Source organism: Neovison vison, chromosome 4 (assembly GCF_020171115.1).
Source record: "Neovison vison isolate M4711 chromosome 4, ASM_NN_V1, whole genome shotgun sequence".
Taxonomy (NCBI): Eukaryota; Metazoa; Chordata; class Mammalia; order Carnivora; family Mustelidae; genus Neogale; species Neogale vison.
In genome coordinates this window covers 142749436-142776109 of record NC_058094.1, presented here as the reverse complement: position 1 = coordinate 142776109, position 26674 = coordinate 142749436, and the positions used below count along the sequence as shown (strand labels likewise).

The window sequence follows — 26674 nt, the reverse complement described above, 5'->3', positions numbered from 1 at the left end:
ACCTGTGTAATCACATCTCCAGAAAAGCACCGAAGGGTGGGTTTGGAGAACTTCCAGACTGGTGAGCCACCTCGCCCTTCCAGGAGAGTGGTGTGCCCAGAGAGCATGAAGGCTCTGTGTTCCTTTCCTCATGTCATGGTCTCTGCATCTCTTACTTCTGTCTGTTCCTGAGTTAGACCTGGTTATAATAAAACCAGTAATCTAGTAAGCAAGTAAAATATCTCCCTGAGTTTTGGGATCCCCTCTAGCAAATGCATCGAACCCAAAGACGTTCGATGGTGGGAAACTCAGATTTATAGCCCGTGGGTCAGGAGCACGGACAATAACCTGAACCTGGAGTTGGTGTCTGAAGTGGGATGGGGGTTGTCTCATGGGGGTGATTTCTTGGTCTGTATAATCTGAAGGCTAGCTCTGGGTAGATAGTATCAGAATGGAGTTGAATTGTAGAACCCCCAGCTGGTGTCAGAGGATTGCTTGATGCTGTAGGAGTATCCCTCACACATTAGAACTGGTGCCAGAACACGACATTGCCCCCAAATCAAACTCTTGACTTCCACTCCACCCCTCCTTCCCACCCCCAAAACCCTGCTTCTCCTGTCTTTCCCATTTTAGCTAATAGCACCAATAACCTTCCAGTGACGCAGGCCAGACTTCAAAGTCAGCCTTGACTCCTCTGTCTTTCACACCCAACATCAAGTCCATGAGGAAATCTTGCCACTTCCAAGTCTATGCAGTCTGACTGACTCCGGCATCTCCATTGCCACCAACAGGAGCATGTCACTAGTCATGGGTCACCCGCCTTACTGCGATGGCAATGGCAATGGCGAGCTAACCGGCCTGACTGCTCTGCCCTTGCCCCTGTCAGTCTATTTTGCGCAGACCAGCCAGAAGAATCCTGTTGAATGTCAATCAAATCAAGGCACTCCTCTGCTTCAAGCCCCGCAAGAACTTCCCATCTCTCTCGGGATCAGAGCCAGAATCTCAAGGCATCATCCAATCTGCCCCCTTCCACCCCCACCGTGTCCTCTTCCACACATTTCTCCTCCCCACCCCCCACTGTGGCCCCCATACCACTCTCGCCCGCATCGTCTCAGTGGCTCTTTACCCCTTCCCCATCTCTACGATCCTCATCTCTTTAAGAATCTAGACTCAAGTGTTGCGAACCTTCCCCAACCACTATTTCACACAACACTCCATTCCCTGATTTTCTCCAGCACCCAGCTCAGTAACGTTCACTTATTTTGCTCATTTATTTTATTGCCTGTATCGTCCCACTGTCATGCAAGCTCTGTGAGAGCGTGTGGTTGTGCGTTGGGAGGACCGCTACGTCCCCAGTGCTTGCACAGATCGGTGTCTGGTACAGAGTGAGGACTCCGTAAACACCGTTTTAAATGCAAGCGTGAGCCCTGATAAAGGAGAATGAGAGCTGGAGCTCAGCTCGAAGCCAGGCGGGGCTTGAATCTGTATGCTCTCACCTCCTTCCTCGCTGAGTCAGCCTCCTAGTCCCCGCAAGCCTGTTTCCTTGTCTGTAAAGTGGAGAGAATTGCAATACCTGCATACAGGGGGTTATGACGATAAAGGAGAAAACATAAGCCCTCGGCACAGTGGCCCCAAAGAGTGAGCTGGCGTGCACGTTCTCAGCCCTCTCAGCGGATGGACGGGTGCTGGGAAAGAGAGGCTGGAGCGGGGTGCGGGGACCCTTCGGGCCAGGCTGCTGGGGCCCAGTGCCGGGTTCCCCCTGGCTGCCCAGAACTCTGAAGGAGATGAAGCAATTTCTGGTCCCGTTCCTGGGCCTCCGCAGCCCTCTCCCTTATTCCTGCTGCAAGTCCTTTCAGCTGACGGGCTCAGTGCCCTTCAACAGGTGACCCTAGCATGGTTTTGGAGGAATTTGCCCGTGAGCATAGATCAGTAACACGGAGGAGCTGTACCAGGAGGTTCCTCCCCTAGATCACCTCTCAGTGGAGGAAACATGATCCCACCTCGTCCCGCCGCACCCCCCCCCCCGCCCCCGGAGTACTTCATAAATTTCCATGAGCGGTCTGCTCAGGCCAGCCAGCGGGCTCACTCCCAGCCTTATCCCCTCTTCCCACCCCACCAAGTGTGCTTGGTTCTCCTTGGCTCCGTACGGCCGTCCTGGTTCTGTAATTCCTCATTGGCTTTATCTACTAAAATGCCTCTTCTTACACTTTGGGCGCTGATCTAGGTCTAGACCTCTACATACTGGAAGGAACAAACCCAGGATTCATTTACCAGGTTGAAGCCTTTGATCCGGAAGACATAAGCCGAAACATACCCCTTAGTGTAAGTCTCCTTGATAAATGAGTCGGGCTTCTCTGTGCTGCCTTTGACATGGGAGCCTGGAGTCTCGGGCGGGGACTCGGGCAGTGGTGAGGGGAGGAATAGGCTGTCCACCGCCACGGCGCAGAGCACTGGGGACGTCAGAATGGGTAAGGGAGCTCTGGCTGTAGACACACCAGATCAGACTTCGTGAACTTCTCATGTCTTCATCTATAAAATGGAAGCATAAAAGGACCTACACACCGGGGATTTTAAGTATGAGATAATGAACGTAAAACCACTTAGCACAGGGTTAGACATATTGAAATTGCTCAGTATTTTTAATTCTAAGGTGCTAAAAATCCAGCTGTATTCTTTTAAAAGTAAGCAAAAAATGCGTACCCCAAAGACCGGCATTAACTCTTCCTTTTCCAGAGGTGATGTCAAGCTGCTTGGAGCTGAATTAGAAAGTAAAAAATAAAAAAGTTAAAAGAGAATCCCAGAAATTCCGAATAAGAGGGAGGAAATCCCACAGGGGAAATTGGAAACTGGGTCCCGGAACTTTCCCTCGCGTTTCATTCCGGGACAGCTGATCACTCTTCTTCCTAAATCCATTTCCTTCATGCAGTTATCAGTGGAGCTCTTGTAAACACCAACCCTCAGGCGAAGGAGCCTGTCAGCTTGTCCCTGGGCCAGGACGCTGTGGCTCCTAGCTCTGTCCCCTCAAGCGGTCCACGCACCCTGCTGCTGGGGAGTCCAGGCTGGAGAAAAAGAAAAAGAAAAGCAAAAACAAAGCTCACACCAGCCAGCCAACTAACCTTGGAGCAGGCATCACTCCTGCAAAGCCCGCCTTACAGAGAAGGGCATATTTGAAATAAGACGCTCAGGGAATGGGTAACGCCGGGAGGCTGTTTCTGCTGTTGGAGGCTTGATTTGCAGCTTCAAAGGGGCTACTTTTTCTAACAGGAGGACGTGAGCCTTAGAAATAACCTCCAGGACCCGTATAATATGGTCTACAGGGTCTGAAACAGCACTGTTTTCAAATTAGCAGACACATTTTGAGTGAGGGAATAGTCTGTTCTTATTAGAAGATGACTCTTCCGTCCCCAAAATCATTTATTCAAGGTTCTATTTGCATGAGTAAGTGGAATAGGCAAACACTTAATGGGTCCCTACTGTATGCTAAGAACAATACGAGGTGCTTTAAATGTGAACTTACGAATAGCATCCTTATTATATCAGTTATAAGTATGCTTTTCTGAAAATAACAGAAAACCACAGTGGCAGAGGTGGGATTTTTTACCCCTCCCATTATAAGAAGTGCAGAGGAGGGCAGGCAGTCCAGGGCTGGTTTTGTCTTCTTTTTGTTCACCTCATGATCACAACATGGCTGCTACACCTCCAGGCTTTAAGTTCCAGGCAGGAAGAAGAAGAAGAAGAAAACAAACAAACAAACAAAAAAGGCAGGAAGGGGTACAAGGTGAAGGGAGAGGCCAACCCAGTCTGTATCTCAAAGATCCTCCTGGAGGCCCTACTTCTCACCAGCCAGAACTGTTGGCCACTGTTTTTTGACGGTGACCAAACGAAAAGGAATTTTGGATGGGTCAGCAACGCAGAATATAGTACCTCATCTATACATTTAGTTCTTTTCAGCACTTACCAAGAATCCACGATGTGCCAGGCTTTCTATTGGATACTTGGGGCACAAAGACGAGAAAGACCCATCTTTGTACCTCCACAAGTTTACGGTCTGGATGGGAGACGTTCACTACACCAGATTATTAGAATTCAGTAAGGCAACAACTCTAAAGTTCATACAAGACACAGTGGGGGCCAAGTGGAAGGAATCTCAAGTGTCAAAAAAAGGTTTATTTTTAAATCTCCATCTTTAAGTTATCTAGAAAGAATAAGGTCATGGCACCCCTTTAAAAATGCCTTATAGACCAGGTTGTTGCCCTTTCTGAGGAAGGGAAGCAGCCCCATGTGAGGAGCAGATGGAGCAGCAGTGTTTTTCCCTCAGGAGAAAACAGTGCAGTCCAAAGAGGTCTGAGAGCAGCTGCAGAGGCTTGGGACCTGGAACTAGGGGGCCCACACCTGTGGGTTCTGCCGTGGGTTTAGGAGTTCTCTGGGGAGGGGGCTCCCCACGCAGCAGAAAGTGTTAATCACACCTGCACTAGCACGAACAGCTGCCCAGACCTTTGACAGTCATCCTGGAGGGGCAGACAATCCAGAAAGCACTTTTCTCAGATGAGAAAAATGTACTAACAGTTTAGGAAGTGACATCGTGTGGCCTTTGTGCTTAGACATTTTATTCTGGATGCTTGGAAGGTATGAAAGGATAGACTTTGTCCTATATAAGGAGAAAGGAACTGGGTTGATTTACTATGACCAAACCCGTCCTTGTCACTGAAGCCCGTGGCTGTCCGTTGAAACCAGCAGACGAACTTTAAAAAAAGACAGGTTTCTGGGTCCTGCCCCCCAGGAGTCTGATGTGATTGTCCTGGTGTGTGTCCCAGGCCTCAGGCTTTTTGGGGCCCCCAGCTTAATCTCTTGCACAGTGAGGACTGAGAACCACCTGTTTAAGGCACGGCTTCCCAAATTTCCCAAGTCTCTCTCTTAAACTTTCTTTTTCCTGTAGGTCTGGGAGGGGCCTGGGAGTCTGTGTATTTGCCCAATCCCCCAGGACAAGTCTTTCAGTCAGCATGGCTGGGGGGGCTTTCTCAGAAGGTGTTAAGGCCCCTGCTTGAGAATATATGTAGGCCACTTTAAAAACAAAAGCAAAACCAGATTCTGACAGTTAAGGCGGCTAACACTTGATCTCAGCTCAAGTCCTGATCTCAGGTTTGTGAGTTCAGGTCCCACACTGGGCTTCTTGCTAGGTGCAGAAGCCTACTTTAAAAATTAATTGATTAATTAATTAAAATAAATGAAAAAAGCACAGATTCCTGGAACACAAACTTCCCAGGTGATTCTGATGCTCTGTACCCTTCGAGAACCACTGAACTGAAGAAACAAGTGGAGGGTTTAATGAGACATCAGAGCAGGGCCAGGAGCCACGGCACAGATCCCGCTGTTGCTGTTGGGGCTCTTCCTGCAGGGCCTAAGCCACCACTGGCCCTGCAGGAGGACCAGCTGTTGAAGCTGGGGCTCAGGACACACCCCAGGCCTCTGCTCATGAGCTGCGACTGGTACAAGGTGAATGGGGTCAGTGTGTCCTCCAGGAACTAGCCCATCCCCAGGACGGCAGCTCCTGCTGGGCCCACAGCACCACCCGACCCACAGCAGATAGGGTCAACACAGGGGGCATCTACTGGGAGTACCGTGACCTAAACCATGTCATTTCTGTGGCCAGCTGGTTTGTCGGCCACGGCACTGAGGACGGTATGGTCTGGAATATGTGCGGAGAACCCTGGGGTGAAAGCAAGCCTGAAGGAGGATATTGAGCCATACTTACACAGAGGAATGGTGCCCATGACAACCTTGCTGCTGGGGAGTCCTCTCCGTGTGGGACTCCTCTACGACACAGGTCTTCAGAAGAATGGTGTTTGAAAAAAAATGGCATTGTGTCCCATGATCAGAGGGGAGCCTGTGTTAAGGATGCTGGGTCGGTACTGCCATGGTCTGAAGGATCTGGGGTTGATAGTCAGCGTATCTGGCGGTGGGTCGGGTCATGGCACTTTGCAGCAAACTGGGCCCTGGCTGCAAGGGTGGTCCTGAGGGAGGAGTCCGAAGTGGGATGGCGGGGCCTCCTGGCTCCCCTGCTGCCGTGACCTCAGCCAACCCTCTACCTGGCAAAGGTGTGACCCGCAAGATAATTATGGGATCTCAGTTCAGACTTACCACCAGTTCTTACATGATCTTGGGATCACGGTGGAGGTGGAGGGAGAAGGTGCCCATTTCAGATGGCGCTAAACTGATGAATAAACTACACGACTTCCCACAAGGAAGAACGAAACAAAACCGGAACAAGAACAAACCAGTAAAGCATGCGCGTGAAGACACCTTGGCTTGGTTTGTGCCTATCAGCTTTCCTGGTGGGTTCCAAGGAGCTGCCCTGCCAGTGAGAACCGCTAAGGGGGAAGGATGAATTAAATAGCTCTAGGAGATCTCCAGAAACCCCTTAAATGACAAATCCTACAATCCCTACCCACCTTAATAAATTGAAACTTCGCTGCAGATAACATGAAAGTGGAGCTGATGCAGAAACCGCTAGTATTTGCTCCCTCCTTTCCAAAGCAGTTGTAAAAGCCGGTAGTTGTACGTTGTTTGGACCAGCACTGCCCACAGAGTGGGCCTCTGAGCAGGAAATGACGCCCGTGTATGCCCTTTTAAATGCTCCAGGAGCCACATTAAAAAATAAGATGGAACAGGTGAAATTAATTTTAATACACTTCTTCAATGTTTAAATACTCTTATCCAAACTACTATCCTTTCGACATGTGGCCAACATCAAATGATTCATGAGCTGTTTTACCTCCTTTTTTTTAATAGTAAGTCTCCGGGCTCATCGTTTCCATTATGCTGATTTATAGCTCGTCTCCTCTCAGATCAGCCCCATTGTAAATGCTCGGTCATCACAGGTGCTGGCAGCTGGTGGCACCTGCTATAGGGAGCAGGCTTGGATCTGGCAGCAGCTCCCCCTCCCTGGGCGCCTTCTGTGTTGTTATGAGTTCCAGGAGGACATTCTCAGAGGCATGTGTTTATACTGGGCTCAGAATGGTTTGTCTGTGAATAATCATACCAACCAGCACTCCTTCTCTGGGCCCCCTCCATCAGCGCTTTCCCTACCTCTTGAAGGAGGTTCAGAGAGATCCAAGCCCCTCCCACCCAACTCCCCCACTCCACCTCCCCCTCTGCTCAGCGAGGGCCACCATGATGGCAGGGAAGCCTCCTCGGAGACTCTCAGGACGTTAATCAGTTTCACAGCTGGAGGCAAAGTGATCTAGTGCAGCGATTCCTCCATTAAGGAGCTTTCTCTCAGCCTTTCCATTAGGGAAGGACTTTTGCATAAAGTGAAATGTGCTTTGTCTTCACTGGGGCAGACAAAGGATGAAATTAAAAGAGCAATGACCTTGCTACTAGCTGAGCTACCGGGAGGGCAACAGGGGAGTCATTCTCTCCCTGCTCCGGCTTGCACAAGGCTCTGAGATGCGGCAGCGAGCTGTTCTTTCCCTCTTCCTGGGAATAAGGTTGTTCTTTCCGCTGTGGGTGCTGGCTGGCTGGGACTTTTTAGGTGCAATGAGCAGCATTTTATTTCCAGATGAGGGAAGGAGCTGAGGCCTTTGCTTGGGCCCCGGAACTCTAGTGAGAATGGAGTTCTCCTGGCCCAGGCCCTGCTCCTTCCCTTCTAGCTTGTTCCAGCAAATTCTATTCTTGGTGTCCCCTTGATTTCCCAAGTGACAACACCCTTCCCGCTCCCCACATATCTCCCCCTCCCCCCCACGCACACCACTTGTTCATTGTCCTGTGGCATCTGCCTGCTAACTCAGGAGTCTGCAAAACATGTTCTACTCCAGGTTCTTCTTGCTAAAATGCTCAAGAAAGGAAAAAGTAGTTTGGGACAATTCCCTCTCCACATACAGCACCCCTGAAGACTCTTCATATGTTGGGAGAGACACTTCTTCAAATAGATGGGGTCTGCTGTCCTTAAGATCAGTGAAGCCTGAATCAGAAAATAGGACCGAGGCAGATTTTGGAAAAGGAATGAGAGAATTCAAGAGGGTCAAATCCTTGGCAGCCTTACCAGTAAAGGATTCCGTACCTATAGCATTTTTCGTTTGTAAACGTGGCTCTTAAAAATATTCGAAGGCTTGCCTCTGACCCGCTTACTCTCACCCTCATAATAATACTGCCCAAGCCAAGTTAAAGGTTCACAGTAGGATTTTTTATGGTGATTTTTTTTTTTTCCCCTCCCAGGCACCCTTCCCTCCTACTTCTGTCCCCCACCTCCTATCTCTGAGCTGGGATAGGGGTGGAACCAGGGAAGAAAGAGGAATCAAGGCTTTTATAAAATGTCCACCTTACACTGAAAAAATGCAGTGGGAACGTGGCCTCATATTTATCGCCCCCTACAGCCCCGTTGGAAGACGATGCTGTGTGCTGTGGGTCCTCGGCGGGGTGGGGGTGGGGCGGCTGGGCATGATCTCTGGGGCTTGCTGACCCATTGGCATTCCTGGCCTCGGGAGGCAGAAGGGTCCTTCCTCTCCCCTCTGGAAACATGGCCCCTGGAAGTGGATGGCTCTGTTCTCGGGAGACCGGAGGCTGAATTCTTGTCACTCATTTCCACGGCAGGCCTGAAAGCCATGGATGGCTGCCCACGAGCACAGGTTGGATTAGAATTTGCCCGTGGCCCCGGCTGCAGTGAGTGAACCCCACCCAGGTGGCGCAATCTGCACCCCCCCGCCGCCCCGCCAGCCCCCAGGAGCCTGACATTTCAGGAAACTGGGCCAGCTGCCTCTCACCCTCCTTTCTCCCAACACTAGCGACACTAGCAACACGATGAAGGGGGAATGGGGCAGGAAGCTCGGGCTCTGTTGTCTTCCACACTGAAGACATTGTGTCCGGGAGCCAACTGTAGCTGGCAAGGGGCTGCAAAGAGAGAGACCTGGTAAAGGAATATTCCCAGTGGGGACACTCCGGTGCTTGTCTGACAAGCATCTGTGAACCGAATTGATCTGATTACTCAGGACTTTTCCTAGCCGGTGGTGCAGCAGAGAGGGGCTGCAGTGGCTTCTCATTCTATTTAATTTCTGTTTTCCAAGAATGAATACCAAGGGAGCAGCTTTGATTAAACAAGCCTTTAAAAAGGGGAGTGAATGCCAGGTTTTACAGAAAGCTTTACCAAGTTGCTGGCAAATGGCCACAGGACACAATATTTTTAGTCTATGGATATTATCTCCTTTCTAAGTACAAAACCGCTATTCCCATTAACTCAGGCTCGTAGGTTCAGGGATAAGGAAATTAGCCTGGTGTTAAAAGAAAAAAAAAAAATCAGGATTCCAGGAAATCAGCCTCTTAATCAAAAAGAAAAAGAAATCCCCCACGTTCCTGATTCTACAGTCGCCCACCCTTTCTGCCTGCTGTTGTTCGGTTTTTCTTGTTTGCTCAGACCTAGGCAGAACTGGGGGAGATTTCATAATCAAGCCTCACTGTACCTAAGTAAAACAGATTTTTTTTTTAAATTCAGCAAGATTTTCGTTGTTGTTGCCTTTTTTTTTTTTTTTAAGATTCTTTAGGGTGGGAATGCTGGTCTCCAGTGGGACATAGGCAAGAAGAAAAGCCCAGTATTTAACATTTACAAATATGTATTAATTAAGGAAAATATTTATTGAGCATCTATTATATGTTAGGCATTAGAGATGTAGTAACGAATAAAATGAAGCCCTTTCCCTCATGGATCTTACACTCTAACTGACAGTAGTTAGTTAATTGAGGGATTATCATGTGCTAGGCACTGTTCTAGAACTTTATGTGATAACCCCTTCGACATGCTCTATTATTATTAGTCTTTGTTGCACAAGCTCTCACATCTGCAAAGTAGTAGAACCAGGATTTAGACTGAGCAGTCTGGCTCCAAAGACCCTGCCCTTGACTCAACCACCCCCATTCGTGACTCTTCTAGACAGTGGATTCTAGACGGGGCTAAGTTCCTCTTCTCTGTTTCCATCATATCCTATGTTTGTCTCCCTCTGAGCACGTCTCCCACATTTCCCCTATGTTCCATCAGTTGCCCATCAATTTTGGGAGAGCAGGGTTTGTCTGTCACCTTTGTATCCCGAGATTTTCTCCTGTTTGAGACTGAGCAGAACTATCTCTTAGGGGATACATAGGAGAGAGATAGATAGAGGACCTATCTCCTGAGCATTAAACACTCTGGAAAGGCATCCCGGTCCAGGTGCATAGAGTGAATGCTCCCCTGGGTCTATAAACCTTGCCATCACATCCAGCTTGCGCCTCTGATCTATGGATATGTGAGGATTCTCTGCAGGGAAGGCTCAGCTCAAAGGCACAGAATGGCTCTGTGTACAGGCAGCTGCTGCCCAGGCTGTGAGCTGGAGAGACAGTGGAGGGGGTGGGGCAGTCCTTGGGATTTAAACGTCATACCTTTGAGCGCTGCCAAGCTGTTTATACAACTTGGGGGGCTGGAAGAAGGGTGTTCCTTGGTGCTGCCCATTTCCCCTTAAAAATGGGTAAGAACCACTTAAAGGACCAGCAAGAAAGACTTAGTAAAGTAAGCCCTACAGTAGAATGTGTGCCATCATTAACCAACTGGGCTATAAAGGAAGAGTTAAGAATATGGGGAAGGGCTCAAGCTGCAAAGGGAAAGAACGAGAGAATGTAATTTTGACTAGAGCATCATCTCAAAATCTTTTGGGCGGGCGTACGTTTGCATAGAAAAGAACGGAGGGCTATTCGTGAAAATTGTAAGATTTTACAGGTGACTACTCTTGAGTTTCTTTTTTATATTTTTCTGTCTTTCCTATTTTGTGTGTAGAATGCATGTTTTATTACAATTAGGAAAATGGTTAAAACCTCCTAATGGCCCCAAACGGGATCGTTAATCTCTTTTCTGTGCGTTCGCTCTTCTCCTATGGGGAGCTTAGCTGCGAACACACAACAGAGCAAATCGCTGGGTTGGAAGCCTTGGCTGGCGTTTCCTTTGATTCTAGACTTCAGGGGCTGTGGCTCTGATTGCAAAAACTCCACTGATTATCTGATCCAGAGATCTAAGGCCTGGAGGATAGGTCCTCTCTCATCCTGGTAGGAAATAATCAAACCTTCAAACCTTAAAGCCCTTTGGGATAAATGGCCATAAACACGAAAGTGGTGGTTTGCATTTTCCAGTGTGGCTTCTGATGGAACCTGCATGATAACATAGAGGAGCGGTTGGTGGTATCGTCCCTGTAGGACAGGCAAGGAAGGGACTTGTCCCAGATCCCGTGGTGGAGACCAGAACTCGGACTCAGCTCTTCCGATCCAGGTCCTTCACCTGCCTCGTTGACGTCATCACCTCAGCCAGGAAGCAATCTTGGTGAACACGCATGGATAGCACGAGGGTGCTCTTCCCACAGGCTGCCCTTAGGGGTCTGTGCAAATAAATAAGCTTGTATTTTTGTCAGAGCAAGTGTGGCTAGTCAGGGGTCATCATGGGAGCTGGGCTGGGCACTGGGAGCCATAAAGGACTATACTCTAAACACCCTCAAGAGGCAGAGAGAATTCACCCCGTGGCCATAAGCCTGAGATCAGACTCTGAAACAGCCTTCGTAGCTACAAACCAGCTTCCAACTTGGACTTGAGGTCCTGCTAAGTTTTCTCCTCTCTCACTCCTGTCCCTTCACTTTTCCCTGCCATCCTGCCAGGGAATGATGCTTGTGAACATTTTTGCACCCTCCTGTATCACAAGTTCTTCCAAGGGTAGAGACCAGGTCTTACGTACGTTAGTATCGACTTATTGCTTAACACATGGTAGCCATGTTTAAATAGTGCTGGTCAAAGCCAAGACATGGACTCAACCCCAGACATTATCCTGAGAAGCACAAGTGAGAGACGGTGACAGGGAAAAGGAGACTGGACTCGGAAGCAGAGTGCCTAGACCGGGAGCCTTCTCGCTCACTCTGTCACTGAAGCAGGACCCACGGACCATCTCCTCAGAGTGTGGCTTCTCAGGTCAGAGGCTCAGGTCAGCAGATGCAGAACTTTCTTGCTTCAAGGATCACTGAGTCTGAGAACTGTGCATTGGGCCTCATCTGGAAGCATCAAGGATGTTCCATGGGCCAAGAATATAAAACAGGAATAGAACAAAATAGTCCCCCCAGAAAAAGAAGAAGAGGTACATTTAGTCACATTCTTTCTTCTCTTTGTTTTTTAGTATTTCCTGATCATCTCCTCGGTGAACTTCAGCATGTCTGCTAATGGGACCCTTTTCTCCACAATAGAATTTGACTTTGAAGCAGGACCCAAAAGGTAGCTTTTGCCAATGACCTTGGTTGAAGTCTGAGGGTCGAGGAGCAGGCGTGGGGAACCGAGGGAGGCCCCGAGCAGATTCTGCTGCCTTCCTGCTGAGTTCAGAGGGTAGGGAGACCCCCAAAAGGAAGAGGAACTAAGGCCTCCTTCCCCATCGCAAATCTTCATCTCCACATAATAAGAAGGGCAGGGTGGGTTTGTAGAGACAAGGAAGGGGAAGGGTTGACCTAGCAGTTCTGACTCTGTAGGTGCATCTGGAGGACGGTGGGCAGAATGGGGCAGACCAACCTTCCCCCCTCATCCCACCCCATCTTCCCCCCACTCCACTTAGAGGTAGTGTCAGCAAAGCCTGAGTCCCTCACTCCGGGGGGTTTCCCTGACAGTTTCCCTCTGCTTGCGGGAGTGAGAGATAGCCAAGGGCTCCAAGCCTCCACAACGCTCCAGGTGAACATTGTGAATGTCAACGATGAAATCCCACGCTTCACCAGGTAGGCCTGAGGGCGTGTGGGGCTCCATGGGCCACAGCCGCCATCCCTTCTGGGCGGCCTGGCTTTCTCAGACACATTTAATAAACGCCAGAAGGATGCCCTTTGCCCTAGCCCGGAGGAGAGACAAGAGGCCTGAGATCTTCAGTGTCTCTTCTCTGACCTCCGGACATCCCCCTGCCAGCTTTGCTCGCCTTTCCTCTGCACCATGGGGTTGTGGGTATGGTGGGGAGTGGGGAGAGGGGCTGGACACGATGCCCCTGCTGCGGGGCTGGCCGCTGGACCTGTGTAGGAGGTAACGACAAGGCAGGTACTATTTAATAGAGTGTCCAGCATGATTAATAGTGAAGTTCAAGGACACGCGCCATCTGACAAGGCTCTATCAAGGCTCTATAAAGTCCACTCTCAGAACGGTGTCCTCTCTGACTGAGGAGAGGTCTCTGACAAGGGTGCCTAAGAGGCCTGCCCGCGGTGGGGTATTTTAGATTTCTTCCTGCCACGGTGGGTCCAGAAAAGAGATCTGGCGGTAGAGGTGAGGTAGGGAAGCAAGTCTGGTGCAGGCAGCCTGGGGGAATGGGCCTGGCCCCCAGCCCAGGCCCAAAGGGGACAGTCAAGCCTGTTATAGATTGGGATCTCAGAGGGAAGATGGGATTCTGAGCTGGAAAACGACTTGCAAACCACCCGGCCTACTGCTTGCCAGACTGGCCCCATCCCCATTGCTGAGCTGGGCTCGGGAACCAGCCCGAGGGAACCGTGAAATCACCAGCCTGGAGAGTGAGAGTAACTGCTCTCGTGGCCGTGAGTAAAATACGGGAAGCTGGGGAGACTCCACCAGCAGAAAGGCCCCGGGCCCCAGAACTATGTAGAACGTTTGCAAAAGTCTTCTGCGACCGGCAGGTTTAAGGCCGCCCTATGCATCGGCTAAGCCGGTCCTGTTTGGCAAAACACAGCACAGTTGTGAGCCTTCTGGATGTGAGGAATCTGCAGCCCAGGGGCTGGGGGTCCACGTGGAGGGAAGAGCAGCAGACACGCCCGCATCAGGCTTCCCAGCGACGCCCGTGGCCCCACGAAGCTCGGAAGGCTGACGGCGATCCGTTTCTGCAGTCGGGTTCCCCCGGGAGCCCAGCACCAGCGGTTCATAACGAGCTGTGACATCCCCGCTTGGATGCAGACTCCAGTACTCACCGGCACAGCAATGCCGACTCATGGGTAACCCCCAGGGGCAGGCGACGGCCATGCGGTCTGCTGTGTTGCCCCCCCCCCATTCCAATCTGTGACATGGGGAGGCAGGTTAACAGGGCTGCAAAGGGAGAAGTAAGTTCTCCCAAGGGGCAGACTGTCTGGTTTGGACGACATCTTCCAAAAGAAAGAGAACGTGGCCTTGGCTGGTTGCTGGGGCCCCCAGAGATGGGTCTGGAACTCGGGTTCTCTTTTTTGGTTTGAGAAATGATCCTGTTAGGCTCCATGCCAGACAAAAGATCTGTGTGACCGTTTAACCGTTTCGTAAAAAGTCATCGGGCTTTAAGTCAAACAGCGACCCGTGGGTGTTGGCAGGGATAGGTCTGAAAGAGCCTATCCCTGGAAGCCCTGGGGCAGGGGGGCTGCCCTGACTTCACCCACGGGCTCATCAGAATCGACCTTGTCCTTCAGCCGCCCGTGGTTTGCAAGAGTCTGCTCGGTTTCAAAGTAGGTACTGACGTGGAGGGCTTTCCTGGTTCCCTGGAGCCATGATCCTTCTTTCCCTTCCAAACCAGCGCCAGGACGAGCCATGAGTTCTTTAATTCAGAATTAACACAATTAAACCCTCAGACTGATTCAGCTGCGGAATATGGAAACAACCCTCCTATCTTTACTAGCTAGTAAAGCCCCGCACTGAATACAGCCAAAGAGAACGCCCTTTCTGGGGCAGAGAGCTCACCGTCTTCCCCCTGAGTGGGGGCAAACCCCCAATGCTCTGTGGCCTCCTGCTGTGTACTCACGGATCCTGCTATTATTACAGTCGAGCACCTTTTTGTAAAAGTACTTGACTTCTATTTGCCCTCTATGGAGCAAGCACCATGCTTGTCGCTTTGGCAGAGCACTTTACCTTAGACTCCAGCAGTCTCTCTCCCACTGCCCGTTTCTTCGGTATCTCCCTGCCATCATTTTCAACCTGGTGCCTCGCAGTGCACGCACACTTTTATGCACCTACTGCATACGCATTCGTAACACTGAAGCCATCCTCTGGGATTCATGCCCTTCCTCATGAATGTGGCCCCTGGTCCTTGTCTCCCCCCTCCCCTGGGCCCTGGTAGCCCGGTATTAAGGGGGGATGGGCAGTAGGAAGAAGGTGGGGGGATGCGGATGTAATGGTATCAGAGCTTGACCCCGTCAGCTGACCACAGGGACCCTGGCTGTATAGGTCTTAACTGTGGGCTGAGGGTCCCCCCTTTATGTTAAATGTAATTCTATACACACTTGGGTCTTGGGTCCCCAGACCAAATAAACCAAAGATTTTTTGCCTTCTGCCAGGCTCACTATCAGGTGAGCCAAGGAGAGAATGGTGTACCTAAGCGATAGCCTGACTAGTCCCCTCCACGGGACCTGATTTCCCAGAGTGCCAGGTTCGGGGCAGAGGAACCTGCAGAACAGCGTGCCCTAAGCAGCTGCTCTTTGGACATTCCCTGCGGTGGGCGGTGGGCGCTGACCCGCACACTGTATGGGGCGTAGCTGCACCCCTGGGCTCTCCCACTGGAGGCCAGTAGCAGCCCCTGCCTCTGCTTGTGACAAACAGCACAGTCGCTCCCAAGTGAGAACCACTGTCTTGCAAGAAGTCCCCTCCCAAGGGGTCCTCTGTCCTAGGACAGCCTGGGTATCTGCGGTTGTCACCTCTGGTGATTCCTTGTAAGAGCTCTTCTCAAACTTTGAAGTGCAAAGTCCCTCGGTCTTCTTGGGAAAACGCGGCGCTCGATTCTGCAGTCCAGAGCTGGCCTGAGTTCTGCGTTCAGATCCAGAATCTCCGAGGAGACCTGGGAGACATGCAGGGACCACACTGGGAGCAGAGGGGCCAAGGGGTGAAGGTGGCACAGGAGCCGTAGCAGTCTCTGTGTTCGAAGTCAACGGAAGCCACTCAAAGTAACCAAAGAAAAGATAGAACGTGTTAGAAACAGAGGCTCTCACATCAGGAACACAAGGGCTTAGTACAGCTCTGGGAGCTGAGGCTACCTCCCTCTCTCCTCCCACTCTGGGTTTGGCTCCTGCCACCCCTGCCTCCTTGGTTCCACTCCCCTTTGTCTACTCCTCCCCCACAATGGGCCACAGCCCAGATTCACTGAGAAAGGCGTCAGGCAAGTAAGTGGATCAATGGGCAGCGTCAGGGGGGCACTGGGTGGCCTCTTGGCCTGAACAGGATTACTGACCCCCACAGTGGAGGGCACCGATAGGAGGTCACCTCAAGAATGGGTCACCTCAAGACCCAGAACCCAGGCAGGAACCCCGGTGAGGGAGGGCCTGGTCGCAGCCTCTCTCGGCCTGCCTTGGTCTGACATTAGCTGGACATTCCCTCTCCCTCTCCTTTCTCTTCCCTTTGGTCCCATCTGCCCTGCGAGAAGGATGAGACAGAACTGCAGAAAAATCCTGACCTCACCAAACGAATGCGATCATTTAGACCTGAGATATAACGTTTCCTTCTTAAGGAAGGGAAAATCCAAACTTAGGAAACTGGTAAATCGGGGGGTGATGATTTGTCCCACTGAAATGACTTTCCCTCAGCAGAACGATTTCCTGCAGGATTATTCTAAACAATAAGCCTCCCTTGGTGCCTTCAAAATTACTCAATTTACCCAAGTCATGTGGTTAAAACTTGGAACCTATCTGCCTCACTATCATCCCGTCCCCAAAGCAGGGGAGGCCTGAGGAAGATGGGTAAGTTTGCGATTTGGGGTTATCTTCTAAGAAGTCACCGTCGGAGGGCAGTGACCTTGGCGTCTCTATTCAGAGAGCTGACCTTACGAGAAATGCAACTCAGGGAGGTGTGCATGTTCTGTGCGTCAACTCTGCTTCTGCAGGCAAGACAGAACAAAACAAAGAAGACAGAGAAGAAATAAAAGTACTTATCGTTTATTGACCATCGCTTCTGGTGGCAGCCAGGGGATGGGCCAGGAACTTGGGTCCAGATGGATTTTTAAAATCACTCAGGGAGCTTTTGCACAAGAATCGGAGAGGGAGAGAAGGTGGCCGGATGGGCCAAGCATCCCGATTATAAAAGACGTTAACGCCCAGGCCGTTGTGAATCGGCGTCAGGCCTGTGCGGCATCGGAGGCCGAGGCCACTGTCCATGGTAGCAGCCGCGGGGACGTGATCTTTGGAAACGCAAAAGCCTGTCCCCCCTCCTTTCAGCGGTGACTGCTTTCTCAGAGCCTGCGGATGCAGCTTCAGAAGCTCGAGGCTATATTTAGCGCAAACCAAAATACCCACCCCGCAGACTCCACCCTCCCGTGCCCCTGAAAATGAGCTGTGTCTGCTGTATTTCTGCTCAGCCTGGAGCGAGTGTACACGATCGCTGAGGAGCTGGCTTCAGGCACCATTGTGGCCAATGTCACCGCGGAGGACCCCGACGACAAGGGTTTCACCAGCTTCCTGCTCTACAGCATCACGACTGCTAACCGCTATTTTGTGATCAACCAGTGTAAGTTACACACACACACACACACACACACACACTCACCCTCCTGTGCACCCTTTCATTCAGCCATTTGGATTCTTTCACAAATATTTCATCTGTCTTCTGTTCTGGGGCATGCCCTTCTGTAGAGAATATCATAACACATCAGGGTAACGGATGCATTAAAAGCAGCTGGGATAAGGATCGGGGAAACTGAACAGGGTCCCAAGGTGACCAGCTATGTCCCTCCTTCACCTTCGAAGCAGGTGTAGGAATGGGTGAGTTCACTACCCTAAGGGTGCCTGGGAGTCTCCTGAAAAGAAGATCCTGACCAACACTGTCCACAAATAAGCAGGACAGAAGCCATGTGTGTAAGTTTAAAGTCCAGTAGCCGCATTTTTAAAAAGTAACAAGAAACAGGTGAAATTATCTTCAATAAGGCAGCTTAGTTACTCCAACATATCCAAAATATTGTCATGAAGTGTAACAAAGATCTTAAATTTATTAATGACGTATTTGACATTATCACTTACTGTACCAAGTCTGTAAGTTCGCTGTGTGTTTTATAGTGAGCACGTATCTCCATTTGGACTAGCTACATCTCAAGTGCTGAAACGTGGGGCTAGTGGTTACCAGACTGGACCGCATCATTCTAGAGCAATCTGCCGGGCTCCTGGGAGTTATCTTCCCAACTAAGTATGTCAGTGCAGAGGAAAGCTGTCCCTCCTAGGACAGCCATCTTCTGTTGGGGTCTTCCCATATGCTAGGTACTATCTTAAGTGACCCATATGTATTCCATTGTAAGTATTCAACTCAGCACAGCAACCCAATCAAATATCGTAACCCACACTTTATAGATGAGGGAACTAAGGCTAAGAGAGAGACTTGGGCAGGGTAAATGACTTGTCCAAGACAATGACTTGTCTTCAGCGTACGAAGCGGAGTCAGACCAAAGATTGTGACCCAAGAGGTCACTCCTAGGCAATACCACCTCGTAAGTTCCTATCACATTCTTCCAAAGGGCTTCACTTTACATAATGACTTTGTGGAGGCAAACATTGGACAGTCCCAGAAAGACGATGTGTTATTTGCCCCATTGGCTTTATGGTGAAGGGTGTCTGGTCCCAGGAGAGGCAGGCTTAGGCAATAATCGTGCTCAATCTCTGAGCACTGTCTAGTCCTGTCATCAAAGACCTCACTCATCTAATGGTGTAAGCATGGACAACCATGGTTTAGAAATCTGTTCACGCTAGTACTGCAAATGCAACTTTTAAGAAATGCAGTGGTTTTGGGGGGCATCTTTATTAAGACTCTGGTTGCAAGTAACAAAAATGGAGGCAAGCCAAACCAGGCATGAGAGGAGAAAAAACAGATAGGGGAGAACTACCAACAGGATCCTGGGGATCCCGTGAGAACAAGTGGGTGGGTCACTGCAAGGGTGGGGACTGGCGCTGCCCCGCCCACCACGGTGGCAAGAGTTCTGGCCCCCGATCCGTACGTAGCTCCACTGTTAACCTGCTTGGTGGGTCTCGGTGACCTGTTCTCTAGTGAGAAAGCACAGTGGGTCGAGCTGGAGTCGGCTGTCTGCCAGTCCTATAGCGGGCAAGGCCAACCCTGAAGTTTGAGGCAACATTCTAGAAGGGTCAGGCCGGGCATCCCAATCGATGTTCAATACAGGAAGTTACCTGAGTTTTTAAAAATGTGTTTGTAGAGAGGGTGTTTTCCCTGCAAGCCAGTCCTCACACTAAACGATCTTTCCAATTGTCCCCAAGTCTCCAAAGAGTCGTGTTCTCACCTTTGCCTTCTCAGTGACGGGTACGATCCACGTGGCCCACAGGCTAGACCGAGACGCAGGTGAATTAAGACAAAATCCCTCCATTTCTCTGGAAGTTCTAGTGAAGGACAGACCCTCGGGAGGTCAAGAAAATCGCATGCAGATAACCTTCATCGTGGAGGACATTAATGACAACCCGGCCACGTGCTCCAAGACCTCCTTCAGGTATACTCATGGGCTGGGCGCCGCCCCTCCCCCGCCCCGGCTCTCGGTGGGGCCCCAACTCCTCTGCTTCTCTGGCAGGGACCAAAGAATCAGGGGCATCTGGGACATGTCTCAATAACAGAAGCCCACCTGAGGTGTCCGATTTCAGAGACAGGTTTTCTCTCTTCCTCTCTTCCCTCTCTTCATTTTCTTTCTTTTTCCTTGTTTCCCTTCTGTACCTTCGTAATCTGGCAATATATATATATATTTTTAATTTTTTTTTTTTTTGCTCCCTCCTACAGCATGTTCATCTTTGTTGGTGAAATGTACCACAGAGATTCCCTGGGCTGTGCCTTTTCTTTTTTTATTGCCGCCTGTGGCCAGACGGTGTTGTTCGTTAGCGGTTATAACAGAGACCTGAGACTTAGGATTAGTAGCTAGGAGCTTCCTGAGAAACACATCGCCAGTAATAGGAATAAATCACACCATGTATTTACTTAAAACAAAACAGAGCCTTGAATTCACCTTACACAACTTAAATGCTGGTAAACCAAAGGCAACGGAAAGGGGGAAAAATACAGAAACAAGTTCTTTTGTACATTTTGACCTATGCTTCATGTCACACCTCTTGGGTATTATTTAAAAATAAAGTCCCTCGTGATTCTGTGTTAATATGCCTTTTGGTGAACAGCACTGTCTCTCTACTAGCTCTTTTGTCTAAATGCCATCCGAGTCGCTCCCGGGGTTGGCTTCGTCTCTGTGGCTTCCTACTTGCTAGTCTCCAGCTTCTCAGGACCACGAAGGGGGCTCCTCGTGGGGGGGGGGCACCCCACAGTGATGCTGGCTGGAGCATTCCCTGTGTCTGAAACAAGGCTCAAGACCAGAGCATGTCCCCCTTTAAGATGTCCCCATGGAGAGTCTTCCTCTGAGGTGTGACATTTGATAGGTCCTGCAAGGTCAGTTTTTAAGCTCCAGGAGACTTTGGACACAGATCTAGACCACAGTGTGGCCATGCAAAGGACCGTAGGGCAAAGGACAAAGATTGTTGAGGTTTGGCAATAGAACTATGAATTCCTTTATTATTATGATTGTCTCCCTGTTTTCTCAAAGGGCTAGCCCAGCACGATGCTAAAAATCAGTGTGGCCTGGAGTCTGGCAGCGAAACAGTTAAATCCAGGTTTAGACAGACCCTATTTGTCCCCTTCAGATGCAGCTTCCAGACTTCCCCACCCTGCTCTGTGCCCTGGGAGTATGGAAACGACCTACACGGATATGAATTGGCTCCCTTCCGCTGTAGCTTCTGCTTGTCCATTGGGAAGCCCTAGAGCAAAGGGGAGCATAAAGTCAAGGTATTTACCCCCCTGGCTCCCTGCCTGTCAGCTGGAGAAGTCCCTCCACCTCTTGAAGTTCCCAGATTGCACACAGCAGTCTCTCTTCTGGCTTCAGGAACTGCTCCTTCCTGGGGCTCCTCTGGGCCAGGAGGAGGTAAGGGAACTCGGCCCTCAGGAGCTCTGAGATACTACACCATCCCTGGGGATTTCCATAAATACCCCGTTTCCACCTTTGTAATAGCCCTTTACCAAAGCCCTTCCTAGAATCATCCGAAATTGTCATCTCCTTCCCGCTGTGTCCCTGATCAAGTCAGGAAGGGACTTGACCATGCGATAGGTTTTTATCCCAACCCTAATCTCAGAGTCTGTTTGGTGGGTAGGGCTCGTCGCCGCGGGGTAGTTCAGATGGTGACCTCTACACTATTCCCCCATGGATGGAACCCACCTCTGTTAACCTAGCCTGGGCTCTGGGGATGGCATCAAGATGCTGTGCAGAGTCCCACTTCTACTTTCTTTTCTTTTCTTTTTTTTTTTTTTAAGATTTTATTTATTTATTTGTCAGACACAGAGGGAGAGAGAACGAGTGAGCACAGGCAGACAGAGAGGCAGGCAGAGGCAGAGGGAGAAGCAGGCTCCCTGCCGAGCAAGGAGCCCGATGTGGAGCCCGATGTGGGACTCGATCCCAGAACCCAATCTAAAGCTAGCATTCTTGGGTGGTTCTAGGGCCTGGGGGCATTTCCTGTCCTCGTGCTCTGCCTTCCTAGGCCCTTCTGCTCTTCCTCGTTCCCCTACCCTGAGAGGTGGAGGGTGTGTGTTGAGGGGTAAGAACTCTGGGAAGCAGTGACTGGTGAGGACCGTGCTGTCTCCAAGCTTCCTTGTCCATTTCCTCCCCGCCCGGTGCACTTCCGGCGTCGTCCCAGCTCCCCTGATGCGTGGCTTGTAGACCGCATTCCATATTGGTTGGGAAAACCACAGTCTGATGATCCGAGGCTGTCCAGGCCACCCCTTGCAGAGTCCGGCTCTTGATAATCTCTCCAAATTAGCCCTGAAGGTCAATGCCAGGCAGAAACTAGACTAATTGCACGGATCAGTGAAGGTGTTGAACAGCGTTCAAGACCCGCTTCTGGGCTTTTCCAACTTGCATCCTGTGAAAACCAGGATCTGAGAAGGGGCAGATCCTCTGCAGGGGCTCCTTCCTCTGCAGCCTCAGGAGGTGGAAATCTTTATTCCAGAAACCCAGCCTCATTTGCAAACTCCACTGGCTGGAAAACCTGACCCGGCATCACCCACCCCTGACCCGGCATCACCCACCCCCGATCCTTACCACCTTCCCCATTCCCACCATGCCGGAGCACACAGGTGGGTCCAAAAACCAAACAGAAGAGGACTGACAGCAGCTCTGACAACACATCCCTGAATATTTATTCCTTCTCCAGGGCTTTCAGCATGGTCCCTGCTGGGGAGTTTGGGAGAGCAGGTGGAAGAGAGGGGGAGGGCGCCCGCACCCAGTGGGTTGGAGGCAGGTGGCTGCGTGCCCAGCCCCCACCTGCCCCCGTGGGTCACACGGGTCCTGCAGGCACTCAGGCCAGCCTGGAGACGGAGACAGCCCCTAGCACAGAGGACCCTGCAGCTTTCCCAGGCTGGTGATGAATGAGCCCAGGGCCTGATGGAGGCATCAAAGGCGCCGAGACAGCCCCTGCTCTGGTTGTAAATTGCCCTGCGCTTGGCTGAAAGCGCTTGGCAAGCTGTTTGTGAGCCAGAGGCGGAGAAGGTCAGCGGGCTCAGACTGCGGCTGGGCCAGTCACCTGTGCGCAGGGAGGGAACGTGGTCAGATGGCTGGGAGCAAGAGCAGCCGGCCTTTGAGGCAGGCCTTGATGAATGAGGGGGAGGGGTTTTCCAAGTCATGCGTTTGGGGGGAAAATACCAAGCGCCAGGGAGGAAAGAATGAGAAGAACGTGCTAGGCAGCCCCGAGAGGCACAGTGCCTGAAACGTCTGGCTGCAGGACGTGGGATTCTTGGGAGGATGGAGCACTCTGCCTTCCAGAGTCCGAACCAGGGTCTGGATCCCCCAAACCATCTGATATAATAAATAATACTGTGTTTTATTTAGGGGGGCACTTCTTGGGAAGAAAATAGGGGAGAGTTAGACAAGGCTGGGGGAGTCATGAGACCACAGCACAAGACTGGCCTCAGCGAAGGGAAGTAGGAAGGAGGGTAGGCAGAAATGTTCTAGCATGCTGTGTAGGTTCTGGAAGGTTCGGCTAGGCATCAAGGGGTCCTAGTGCCAGAGTCAGCTGCCCTCAGACAGGAATGAGCCTGCCTGAGCATCTGTGACACCTGGTCGCAGGCACGTGGCCTCACTGCCTACGAAGCAGTGGATTTCAGAGCACAGCAGCCTAAGGTCTGTGGTCAGCTACGTTCTTTGTTCTTTGTTTGAGGGTCTTCTGGACACATTCTTGTGGCAGCCACGACACACTTTCATAAGAGAGAGCTGACTGAGGTAGACAGCAAAAACCAAACCACACACCAGCCACATATTCCTCAGCCACCCCGTTCCTCCCATCAAGGGATGGGTTTCTCTTTCTACTCCTTGGATCTGGACCTGACCGTGTCAGTTGCTTTGGCCGCTGGAACATTCACAGATTGGATACAGCCCAGGCTCGAATGATGTGTGTACATGGGACTTGCCTCCTTTTGCTACTTTTGGGAACCTGAGACGTCCATGCAAAGAGCCTGGACCCATCTCAGGGAAGGTTATCGGCAGCAGGAAGCAGAGGCCTCCTGCCGACCCGCCACCAGACACGTGGCCAAAGCCATCTTAGACCAGCCAGACCCAACCGAATGGCCAGACGACAGAGACTAGAAGCAAGTGACACTGGAACCCAAAGAACTCCCGGATAGCCCTTAGTCCTGTAAGAAATAACAAGTGCCCCGTTTTAAGCCACTACGTTTTAGGCTGGTTTGTTACGAAGCAAAGGTGACATGATTTATGTCTAGATTACAGATGGGAAACCTGAAACGTGGGGGCACAGTCAAGTCCCTGAATGAACGGAAGCATGAAGGGATTAATCACACTTCCTTGCCCCACCACCTTCCCCACCCCACCCCCACCACCCGCCACCGCCCGCCAGCGTGGCTGGACCAGATGGCTCCGGGGTGTGGGCAAATTTCCTCATTTGTGCGACTGGAGTCCGCTGAGGTTGGGACCCCCGAATTCTACCCTTAATGAAGCTCTCTTGGGTAAATGACACTAATGTGTTAGGGGGCCCTTTTGTGATGTCAAAGCCGTTAAAACACAAGAGGCAGAAATCCTGAGTTGCAAAGCATGTGAGGTGAGGTGGGTAGGCTCCTGGCAATTTTCCCTAAACAGGTCCTAAACCCGTGGCAGGCAGGGCAGGTTTTCTGTTTCTCTGTTCCTCTGTCCTTCTTCACGGCTGTGCTAGTCTCCTAAGTCACCATTCACTCAATCGACGGACATCAGCGAGCCTGCCAAGAAGAGAGCAGACAGATTTCTGTCCTCCTGGAGCTTACTTTCCAGGGGGGAAGCAGGAGACAAATGGGATCAATGAGTAACTGTGTAGTAGATGGGAAAAGGATACGTGCTAGGAATTTAAAATAAACGAGGGGAGGTGGAGAGGGAGCAAGGGGCAGGAGCGGCTGATATTTGAGAGAAGGGCCCCAGCCTGGCTGCCTGAGAAAGCAACATTGATTGAGACTCAAGAAAGCGGTTGAGCAAGCCAGGTGGGCGTTTGCCGGGAGAGCCTTGCACAGCTAGCGGGATGGCCTGAGCCCAGACTTCCGGGAGCACCGGGGAAGAGTTCTAGAAGCGCCCGCAAGCCCGGTGGCGGGAGCCAATAGGGAGCATTGTAGCGAGCGAGGAGTACAGACAGGCGAGGCGAGGCAGGGTGTGCACATCTTGAAGAGCCTCTAGATCAAAGCGAGGACTTGGAGTGAAGTAGCAGCCATTTAGGATTAGGAGCAGAGGAGTGGCATGACCTGACACGTTTTAACAGGATCCCTTTGGCTGCTGTGTTAAGAAGAGTCTGAAAGGAGGCAAGGGCAAAACAGGGAACCCATTAGGTGATGACTGCCGTCACCATGGACTAGCTTTGAACTGAAATTAAAAGCAGAGGTGTCTAGCCTAGGGCCTATGTCAGGAGGAACACTCAATCACCATTTGTTGGGGAAAATACTGAATCGTGTCTTTTCGCCAGCATTATGGTGCCTGAAAGAGCAGCCAAGGGGACGTTGCTTCTGGACCTGAACAAGTTCTGCTTTGATGATGACAGCAAAGCACCAAACAACCAATTCAACTTCACCACGCCATCTGGAGTGGGGAGCAGCGGCAGATTTTCACAGGATCCAGCTGGCTCTGGGAAAATCGTGGTCAGTGAATGGTCATTGCATCATTGAAAGGGCATCGGGGAGGCTGGTGTAACAGGCATAGCGCTTTTGCTGCCCCGTAGAGGGAAATATCCAAGGTAACTCCCTCTCAAAGCGACTGTAATTGACAAACTTAATAGTGACTCCGTTTTCCCCATTCGCTCTTTATTTTACCCAAGTTCCAGGAATCATTTGTTATGCATAGTTGTGTCTGGGGTGCTAAGGACTGGATGCTTTCCTGCAAAGCTTGCAGCTGGCGTGCCTGTTCCGTGTGCCCCTCGCGGTCACGGTCACGTTAGCACTCTGGGCTCCAGCCCTTTGGTTTACTTGAGTGCTCGTCTCTGGCCCAGAGGGGTGTGAGGGGAGAGAACGTCCAGCACCTTGACTGTGGGACCTGAGGGAGTAGGGGTATGGAGATGTCCCCCTCCGCAGCATCTCCACAGGGGCACAAGAGCAGAATTGGAAGTCGGAGGGGCATGAAAGGCAGGTCCCAGGGAGCTGTGCAAGACCGTTACCTATAGGGCTCCTGCTGAAGGCTGTTGGGAAAAGAGGAGAGGGAAGTGGAAGGGCAGAGCAGTCTGGGAGGTGGGGGGAGGTCTTTGCATCAGGGATAGAGAGCCTCAGAGAGAACAAGCAACCCACTAGGCATTCTCTCCACACCTCCCACCTCAAGCCCTTCTTCCACCCCCAAGAAAGACTTAACAATTTTATGCACACGTGTCAACTAAAAAATAATTTCTATTTTTTCTGTTTAGGAAAATAATACATCTTCACTGCAGAATGTAGAAAACACAGAACAACATTACTATTCAATGTTAATCATTATTAACATTTTGATATGTTACCCTCTTGTCTTCTTCCCTATGCATAGATTTTTATATATATTCCATACACATATGCATAAATATTTTAAAGGATGGAAATATCCCTACCTATAGGATTCTATATCATGTTTCTCTTCAACTAACCTGAAGTCTTGAGCCTATGCTGTTAGGCAATAGTGCCTGATGAACATCTTTAAACGTAGATTCTTTCTCCTGGTAAATTCTTTTGAATAAATTCTCTAACAGTGGGGAAAGGTATGGATGTAACTTGTTAAAACTCCTCTTACATGCAAAATGTGTCATAGGAAAGGTTTTGCAATTTACATATCCACTAACAGTCCATCCATGTAAGTGTCTCTGTCAGTTAATTGAAAGGATTGTTTATTCTGTGTAATATGATATCTCTGTTTTACTCTAGTTGATTGGTGACCTAGATTATGAAAATTCAAGTAATCTAGCAGCTGGCAATAAGTACACCATGATAATCCAGGTGCAGGACATTGCCCTTCCTTACTATAAAAGCAAGTATCGTTTTGATTTATTTCATGAAGCATCTTTGAGTAGGAACAGCTAAACTGTGTCAGGCAGCACTCAGTATTGGGCTAGGCATTTGTGTTCAAAAGCAGACTTCAAAAACCCAAACACTTGGGAATCGGTCCCACCTTCTCCTGTCCTTTGCCAGACACTTTTGATCTGTCTCTGGGTCCTTTCTTCGGTGTCACCTAAAATCGCAAGGATCTGCTGCCCCTCCTGCCCCGGCCCCCTCCCCTAATAGTGCTCGAACGCAGAAC

General features: G+C 50.6%; 1 protein-coding gene across 2 annotated transcripts in view; it reads left to right on the top strand.

Moving 5' to 3' along the window:
- CDHR3 (cadherin related family member 3) overlaps positions 1-26674 on the top strand; it is an 80620-nt gene that overhangs the window by 37803 nt on the left and 16143 nt on the right. For both annotated transcript variants that reach the window (XM_044244519.1, XM_044244518.1), the window contains 7 exons: positions 2204-2301; positions 12146-12240; positions 12624-12728; positions 17243-17391; positions 19177-19366; positions 24891-25062; positions 26302-26404. In XM_044244519.1, the coding sequence (XP_044100454.1) occupies positions 2204-2301; positions 12146-12240; positions 12624-12728; positions 17243-17391; positions 19177-19366; positions 24891-25062; positions 26302-26404 (912 nt within the window). The remainder of the gene's footprint in view (positions 1-2203; positions 2302-12145; positions 12241-12623; positions 12729-17242; positions 17392-19176; positions 19367-24890; positions 25063-26301; positions 26405-26674) is intronic.